The sequence below is a fragment of the Papio anubis genome, chromosome 10 (genome assembly GCF_008728515.1).
Source record: "Papio anubis isolate 15944 chromosome 10, Panubis1.0, whole genome shotgun sequence".
NCBI lineage: Eukaryota > Metazoa > Chordata > Mammalia > Primates > Cercopithecidae > Papio > Papio anubis.
This window is the reverse complement of record NC_044985.1, coordinates 115,471,691-115,480,353: the sequence shown is the minus strand read 5'-3', so window position 1 is coordinate 115,480,353 and position 8,663 is coordinate 115,471,691. Positions and strand designations below refer to the sequence as shown.

General features: G+C 60.0%; 1 protein-coding gene across 6 annotated transcripts; it reads right to left on the bottom strand.

The window, feature by feature from the left end:
* On the bottom strand, positions 1 to 7,161 carry PTMA (prothymosin alpha). 6 transcript variants are annotated; one of them, XM_021924121.2, is made up of 5 exons: positions 6,280 to 7,161; positions 2,116 to 2,187; positions 1,553 to 1,649; positions 1,026 to 1,099; positions 1 to 740 (listed from the first exon to the last, which is right to left on the bottom strand). In XM_021924121.2, the coding sequence occupies exons 1-5, from the start codon at positions 6,604 to 6,606 to the stop codon at positions 693 to 695; spliced, it is 618 nt and encodes a 205-aa protein (XP_021779813.2). In that variant the 5' UTR covers positions 6,607 to 7,161; the 3' UTR covers positions 1 to 692. The 6 variants fall into 6 exon arrangements, with proteins under 6 accessions (XP_021779813.2, XP_021779814.2, XP_009181569.1 ...); XM_021924122.2 differs by having other exon boundaries at positions 1,553 to 1,646; XM_009183305.3 differs by lacking the exon at positions 6,280 to 7,161 and adding an exon at positions 4,748 to 5,003.
* Between the last annotated feature and the right edge of the window lie 1,502 nt (positions 7,162 to 8,663).

The following is an 8,663-nucleotide window of genomic DNA, read 5'->3' as shown; positions in this document are numbered from 1 at the left end:
TTTGTTAGAACAACTCAGCAAAATAAAATTCCTGTTTATTGTTGGACAACATTGTTTCACACATACATCAAACAGGCCAAAAAAAATAAACAGCAACTTCATAGACAAAAAAGGAAAAAAAAGAAACCTTTTATCTTTGGCCTTTTTAACCATCTCATACAAACCAACTACTTATAGTACAGCTAAGTACATACACAAAAAAGTTACTGGAATGCTCGGAATAAGATTGTTTTTCTGTTGTCGTTTTTGCTTTTTTTACAAGGTTTTTTTTCTCCTTTGAGATTATAATGAACATGGTCACACCACAAGTAAAGTCAGAAGTAGGACAGAGAACGCTCCGAAGGCTGGTTTGGTCATCCGAGATCATTAAAAATGGCTGACCCTAACAATATGTACAAAAATATAAAATGTAAATAAAAAATACAAACAAATTTCCTTTTTAAAGTACTTTTAAGAAAAAAAGCAGGGCCTTGGAAGTTTTGGTTCTTTTTTCCTCCCCTGTTGCAAATTCTCATGGTTTGGGTTGGGTGGTGGAGAGCGCGTGTCATCTGCGGGTGGCACTGCCCACGGTGGGCGGGCGGGCGGGCCTCTCTACTCGAAGGTGACCACGTTTAGATTCTGAGACGGGAAGTGGAGGGTGAATAGGTCACGGCGGCCTTTTTTTTTTAGTTTAACTTTTCCTTTTTTGCTGTCTAGTCATCCTCGTCGGTCTTCTGCTTCTTGGTATCAACATCGTCATCCTGGGCAGAGAAAGACTGTCAAAGGCCCCTCCAACCCCAGGGGCCCTACCCAGCCCACTGCCTCAGCTCCCACAGGCAGAGCAAAAACGAGGGACCCCCAGCTCCACAGCCCAAGGCCTTTGCTCTGGGAAGTTGAGCCCAGCCCTGTTCCTTCCTGTTCTTAAGATTCAGGACCACACAGTGGCCAAAGTCAGAAACAGTCCCTCCGTGGCTTGAGCACCTTCGCTAGAGGTAGGTGGGGAGACCCAGATGCCAAACCCCCCTTCTTCTCAAGCCAGAACCCACCTCATCATCTTCAGCTGCCCGCTTGCCCGTAGCTGACTCAGCTTCCTCATCTTCATCTCCATCCTCTTCCTCACCTGGAGAATCAAAGGCCAGGTAAACCACACTTCCCTCCTACTGTGGCTCCTGGGGAAATCCCGAGGAACATGTGGCGGACTGCAAGGTCCCTGCCCTGCCTCTGCTGCCTGCAACTGGGCCCAATCAGGACACACATGCCCACTGCACAGGTGGGAATCTCCAGAGGACAGAGGCCCAAGCAGCTGCACCCCAAGAAGCCAGCCCAACAGATCAGTGGCTTTCAGAGCTGCACGAAACAAACTTTTAGGTGTGCGAGTGAGTGTGAGTGGGCATGGGCACAGTTCCTTGTCAGGGAGACCCTCCCTGACTCTACAGGTGGGTGCCCACGGTCATGTGGTCCACTGGCCCCAAGTACCATGGTCCCACTCCCAGGAGCCCCAACTCCTTCCCCTTCTGCCAGACAAGACCAGGAAGAAGTACCTGAAAACGGGAAGACAGACAAGGCTACTCACCATCACCTTCTTCTTCCTCCTCCTCTTCCTCCCCACCTTCTTCCTCTTCTTCATCTACCTCATTGTCAGCCTCTTGCTCCCCATTTTCCTCATTCTCCTCGACAGAAAACAGACCACGTTCTTTACCAGCTGGCCCAGGAATGGACAGAGCGTTGCTCCTGATGCCCAGTCTCCCACCAGAGGCTGCCAGCTACATCTACAGCCCAGCCAAGCCCACCCCAGAGGCCCTTCTCCAGTCAACACCCTCCAGGCTCCATCATGAACCCTGCACATTAACTGCCCCAAGGCAAGGGCAAGGGCTTCCCCACCCTGGGACAAGCCCAAACTCAGACTACCGGAGCTCCTCTTAACCTATTCTTGTTCAGGCGCTGCTCGAAAGGTTTTTATAAATACTTAACTAGCAATAGTCGCGCCTCGGGTAAAGCTCACTGGCTACGATACTGCCACTGTGCAAAGCGCTATATATATATATATATGTGTATATATATATATATGTTTAAAGTAGAGAAGAAAAAACTGCGGGGCGGTAGCTGCCAGGGCTCAGGAGCAAGGCGGACACTCACAGCATTCCCGTTAGCAGGGGCGTCTCTTCCATTTTCTGCCTCTTCCACAACTTCCTTCTTCTCCTTTAAGTCCTTCAAAAGGGAAGAAGGAACCAGTAACCAGTAAGTCTTCCGAGCAACCCCAGGGTAAGCAAAGGCGCTGAGAACTACTGGTCTGTTCTGTCCATCCCAAATTAAGAGTCGCACGTGACACGTGGAGAAGGGCCTAATGTCCCTGCGGTCCCTCTCCCACTGGTCCGGTGAAAGGAAGGCGGGCGGGGGCATCTGTGATCGGGTTTCCCATCCTTTAAGGCCCGCTACAGCGGCCCCTGTGGCGGTTCCCACTGCCCCTTGGCGCTTCCTAGGAAAGGAGCCATGTGGCGCCACAGCCCCAACCCGTCGGGCCGGGTGGACGAGCCCCGGACTCACGCCCATCAGCCTGCTTCCAAGTGCAAGGAACCCGCCCCTCGAGCCGTCTAGGAAGGTGGCAGGCTATGTGCCAGAAATAAATAAGGCAAGGAGGGAGGGGCCTGCGCTCGGGGAGGGCCCCACGGGCGCGCCAGCCTGGAAGACCCGCGAGAACGCACCGCCCCGGCCAGGTCAGGTCTCTGAAAAAAACCAAAGCACACCGACCCCCAAATCCGACCGCTATTCCTAGAGGCCGCAAACCGCTGCTTGGCGGTGCCCCAGGCCGGGGCCTGCCTCCGGAGTAACCAAGTCCCGGCCTCCCCGCGAGGGCTAGGGGTCCCGACCGCACCTCGTGGGTGGGACTCCGCCCAGGATCCAAAAGGCAGCACCGCCCCGGGCGCCTGATAATTTTTTCCACACGACACAGCCGCCAATACCAACAGGCGTCCCGGCCTGCTGGACCCCTCGGCCGCTGTCCGGCGAGCGGCCACGGGCCACCTGTCGGCCCACCCCGCTCCCCGGACCCCAGCTCCGCCCGCTCTCGCCCCCTGGCGGACAAAGTCCCGGGGAGCTGTGGGGGCAGGGAGGTCGCGGCGCGCAGGCGCGCATCCCCCGCCCGGCGGGCTTTGCGCGCGGGCCTCGGCACGCACCGCGCGCAGGGAGCACGTGGCCCGGGGCCGCCGAGTGCGTCCCTTGCCTTGGAGACTCCAGGCGGATAGGCAGAGCGCACAGTGCCAAGCGCGCGGGTGGCGCGTCGGTCGGTTGGCCTCTCGACTCGACGCCCCACTGCCGCCACCGCGGCAGGCCCGAATGTCTGCATATGCCGGGCCAAGTCCCGCGGGAGGTCGCCCCGAAGTCCGCCGGGCTGGTTAGGTCAGAGACCGTCGGGGATGCCCCTCTCGGGCTACTTCATCGCCCTCGCGGGAAGTCACCTGTCGGTGCTTCACAGAAAATCGAACACCCAGGCCCCGCAATGGGGACGGTGTTCTCCCCCAACAAACTGGTTCCCGGACTGAGCCCAGAAGAGGCCACTGAGAGCCTCTACGGAGATACGGGGCCCGAGCTCCGCTGTGCCAAGAAGTCGCCCCTGAGAGAGCCAGAGGTGACGCCAGGGGCATAAGAGTTAAGGAGACGCCAAGGTGACTCGCGCCAATCCCCGCAGGGGCACGAGGGGCGCGGACGAGGGCCGAAAGATGAAGAAAAAGCCAGTCAGTCTGAGCGCGCTGCGCTCCCGCCGAGGGCGGAGACGCTACCCAGGGCGGGCAGTGGGACCGAGGCGGCGCCGACAGCAGGAGCCGAGCCGCGCCAGCCGCTCAGGACCTCACAGCCGAGGGCGGTGAACCCGCCACGGGGCCCGGGCGCCCCCCCAGTTCGACCCTACCATCGGCCTGTCGCGGCCGCCGTGTTGGCCCGCGTCGCCCCGAGCTGCGGCGCACACGGTACTCCCGGGCAGCCGCGGGGGGCGCCCATCGTCGCCCTAGCGCCGTGCTTCACTTTCTCTTTCCTCCCTGCGGCGCGTGGGCTCTCGCCGCCTCAGCCAAGCCCGGCACCGCGGGTGCATGACTGAAGCTGGGCGGCCGCTCCCGGCGCACTCGCCTCGAAGGGCGCCCACCCCCGCCTCCCAGAGCGCCCAAAGCGGATAAGCCCGTCACACCTCCGCGGGGACTGCCGACGTCGCGGCCAGCCGGCCCGTCGCCCCATCCGCCTTATCGGGGCTTAGTCCAGATAAACCACCTCAGGTCCGCTGCAGGGCGCGAAACCGGTAGCCTGGCGCCGAACAAAGAGCAGCGCGGCCGGCGGGCGCTCGCCGCCACTTCCCGCGGCCGGCCCGCGCCCCAACACGCGCCCCCCGGCACTTCCGATTCCCAACGCGCTCGAGTTTCAAAGTTATTTCCGTGCGCCCGGCGGGCCGGCGACCCCCAGACAGGCCCTTCCCCTCCCGCCGCCACTCAGACGGCTCACAGACGAGTTTCGAGAGCCGCGAGCGGGCCTCCGCGCCTAGCCCTCGGCCCCTGAGGGCGCCCGGCCCACTCCCCGACGGGCATCACGTCTGCCCGCGGCGGTTCCCGCCCCCTCCCCCGCACCACACAAAGAGTGGGCTGCCTGAGGGCACCGCGCCGGGGGCGGGCCATTTCCCCGAGAGAAGGAGCAACAGCGGGCTTGAGGCAGTCCAGCTGCTGCGCGCCAAACACCGCCCGGGCGGCGGCGCGCGGACCCCGAGGGGGCGGGCGGCGTCCAGCCTCACCTTGGTGGTGATTTCGGAGCTGGTGTCTACGGCTGCGTCTGACATGGTGGGGCACGCCGGTGATCCGATGCAGGGGATTTAAAAAGAAAGCGAGAGTTCAGGGACTCTGGCGATAAAGCTGCCGGAGTCCGCGGCGGCGGAGGAAGCGCGCGGCGGAGGCGGCTGCGGCGAGCAAGGAGGCGGACGAGGAACAATGCAAAGATGGCTTTTCAGAGCAGCCAGTGGGGGACTCACGCGGCGCCAGAAGCTTTAATATAGATTAGTGGGCGGCGCTCGGCTTCCCATGCCCGGCCGCTATTGGCTGAGCGCGGGGAGCGGGCGCTCGCTCATTGGCTCGATTCCGAACAATGGACAAGCGTGCTTAAAGCGGCAGTGCCCCGGCGCGTCCCGCGCTGCGCAGTCGCCGGTCGCACTGTCATTCAAGGCCTGATTTTGCCGGGTCTCAGCGGCGCCGAGTCCGCGGGGGAGGGGTGCGCGAGCGCGTTCCGGACGCGCGCTCCCGCAGCTGTTTTGCTGGGGCTGCTGACGCAGAAAGCCAAAGCGCGGCAAAGCTGCCCGCCCAGCCCCCTTCCCCCTCCCTCCCGCCCTCCCCGCGACTGCTCGGAAGGAGGGGGAGGGAAGAGGGGGCGGCGGCGGGCGCACGACGGCTGCCAGCGCGGGGGAGGGGACGGCGGGGTGCTGGGCCGCGCTCGCCCCGGGCGGTGCCCAGCGCAGTGCCCGCGGAGGTGCCCGCCCCCCGCGCCTGGGCGCCTTCGACCAAGGATTGTCCCAGTGCAAGTGGACGGCAGCCCCACGACGAGCAACGAGGTCCCAAGGCCGAGACCCGGGCACCTGGGCCGCCCCGTCTCTCTGCCATATCCTCGTGCCCGCCCAGGGCAGGGCACCCAGTCTTGTGGGCAGGCGACCCAGTTTGCCCACCATCAGGTCCGGCGTCCGTCGGCCAAGCCAGTCGAAAAGCAGGCACCGGGTCAAGCGCACAGAGGGATTCATGTATCAAGGGGACTCGATGCCCGATGCCGCGATGCGCGATGTCCCTCGAGTGGGATAGTCCGCGGGTCCCGCACGGCATAGCGGTCCCCTCACTCTAGGGCTCTGGTTAGGGCCTGTCCCGAGCGGTCACTGCCGTCGCGACAGCTTCAGGGCAGCCTCCTCCAGGGGCCCGCCGGGTCATCGAGTCTACCCTTCTCCCACCCCACTGCTGGACTGCGATGAGCACATGAACATTACAGAGTTACTCGGGGAAAATAATCATCTCTTGAGCCAATTGGGCTAATCTTTGGGGACTGCCTGAAATTTGGGGGGCCATTAGAGAACCATGCGGAGCCCCGAGAAAGGGGAGCGTCAAGACGCCACACTCAAGATGGCGCCGGGCTCGGCAAGCGTGGCGTGACGTTGCGATCTAACTCATGTGGGCGATCTGACAACAGCTGGCTACGCCAGCCTTATCGCCACCGCACTTGGCTGTCGAACTAAGAGATCGGTTGTGTGGGGAAAAAGACCAGAATAGGTGGAAAGATAGTCCAGAAATTTACCTGTGCCACACACAAGATGGCGAGAGGTAGCGTTCGTCCCTGTGCTGCCAAAAGGGGGCGCCCGACACGGAAGGCGGGACTCCGGAGAGACGAGCGCACATTGGCCGAGAGTGGCGGGCGAACACAAAGTTGACGCTTTGCGTCCTTCCATTGGCAGTTTCTTCCGTCTGTCTCTCCGGTGCAGCCGAGCTGGGAATGGGGAAAACCCGGAGTGTGGGATCGTGGAGGGCGGACGATGCCAAGTCCAGCAGAGCTTGCGCTGCGGGTTAGAAGAGAGACTGAGTCTCCCTTCTCGGTTTCATTAGGTAATGGGCGACATGGTTCCATCTCCACAACGGGGCTTTGCTGAGCTTAGCACGCACTCTCCCGGCGGGGAGGAGGCGCGCAGTGCCAGGCGCCACCCCCTCTCCCGCACGGGTTAGGACAGCATCCGTGTTCCCAGGTGCCTGTCTGGCCGCTGGACTGTTGGCCTTTCCGGGGCGAGTTTTACTTTAGGAAGAAGCCCGGGCTCCAGGTACTTCAGCCTGAGGAAACGTGGGACAGATGCTGGGCAGGGCGGGGATACCGCGCCAACCCCAGCTGCCCAGCGGTCGCCCTCCTTTGCAGCGGCGAAGGAACGCCCCCCTGGGTCTCCGCCCTGCCCCCAGGCGCCCCAGTGGCTAGAGGTGGCATTCTCCTCTGGACGGGCGCGCCCCAATTCGGGGGACTCCCACAGTGCAGTTCTCGAGGACCACGCGTCTCAACTCTTTGTCCAGTCCCCTGCCTCCCACTGCCAGTCTGTCTTCACCGCCGCGCAGACCTGGGGCCGCCCGTCACAGAGAGGAAGGGCTCCTTGGCCTCAGCCACTGTGACCCCCTCCTTTGTGTCACATTCGCAGAGAGTTGGAGGGATTATGAGTCATCATAAACAGGGAGACAGAGCGCCTTGCACCAGTGGCGCATCCATTAAGTTCCAGTTACCCTCGAGGGGATTGTTTTTTCCACAAAACCCAGATGCAGTGAGAGCCTGGTTTGTACCACCTCTAAGAATCGAGGCTTCCCCCTAGTCTGGATGGTGGCCTTCGGGCAGTGACCTGTGTATCCACAGCTGAAAACCAGACTTGACAGTTACGGATTCAGGCCGCTGTGGGAGCGGGAAGGTCAAACACCCAGGAGGAACTGATGAATGTGAATTTCCCTCTAAGAACTGCTTTGCCTGGCCGGGCGTGATGGCTCACGTCCGTAATCCCAGCATTTTGGGAGGCCGAGGTGGATGGATCACGAGGTCAGGAGTTGGAGACCAGCCTGACCAACATGGTGAAATCCCGTCTCTACTAAAAATACGAAAAGCCGGGCCTGGTGGCGCGTACCTGTAATCCCAGCTACTTGGGAGGCTGAGACAGGAGAATCGCCTGAACCCGGGAGGCAGAGGTTTCAGGAGCCGAGATCGCGCCATTGCACTCCAGCCTGGGCAACAGAATGAGACTCTCTCTCAAAAAAAAAAAAAACTGCTTTGCCTGACGTTGTTCTCATGCAGGTGGCTTTGCTAGAAGTGGGTGAGGAAGGCTCATGCCCATCTGGTTCCAGAACCACCACTTAAATTTCCCATTCACTGAGTGCCCGCTGTGTACATGGCAGTGAGCCTTTGGCTCATGCTTCATTTTCATGTACAACGTGGGTAGGACAGTTATGGAGTTGAACCATGTGAAACTGATGTTTATGTAGGTGAAAACCAACTGAAAACACATTTACAGGTTCAACCTCTGACATAACCCTCCTTTTAACAAATCAAAAAAAGCAGACCTAGGGATTATAGCAAGGGACTTGGATCAATGATGAGGCCGAGGATAAGTCCTAAAACAGAGGAATCTGCATCTTTAGATGAGCCCTGGGGCGGAAGTTGCCCCCATGGACTTCCCTCTCATCCCAGAAGTGTGGTATCTGACAGCTCGTAGTGGTGGAGTTATTTAGGCTATGAACAACCGTGTTCCTTCAGCAACAGATAGCTCCCCACCTCTTTGGGTTTTTTTTGTTTTTTTTTTTTGTTGTTGTTGTTGTTGTTGTTGTTTTTGGGACGGAGTCTTGCTCTGTGCCCCAGGCTGGAGTGCAGTGGCGCGATCTCGGCTCACTGCAAGCTCCGCCCCTCCCCGGGTTCACGCCATTCTCCTGCCTCAGCCTCCCGAGTAGCTGGGACTACAGGCGCCCGCCACCTCGCCCGGCTAATTTTCTTGTATTTTTAGTAGAGACAGGGTTTCAACGTGTTAGCCAGGATGGTCTCGATCTCCTGACCTCGTGATCCGCCCATCTCGGCCTCCCAAAGTGCTGGGATTACAGGCTTGAGCCACCGCGCCCGGCCAGCTCCCCACCTCTTTTACTGTTTCTTTTTTTTTTTTTTTTTTTTTTTTT

Bases quoted from the DNA above. Each gene is read 5' to 3' on its own strand.
- PTMA (XM_017947070.3), bottom strand. From the start codon at position 3,322: ATGCAGACATTCGGGCCTGCCGCGGTGGCGGCAGTGGGGCGTCGAGTC. The intron at 2,188-2,851 runs GTGCGGTCGGGA...TCCCTTTTGAAG, and splicing joins GGCGGAGTCCCACCCACGAG to GACTTAAAGGAGAAGAAGGA. The intron at 1,100-1,552 runs GTGAGTAGCCTT...TTGATTCTCCAG, and splicing joins GGAGGAAGAAGAAGGTGATG to GTGAGGAAGAGGATGGAGAT.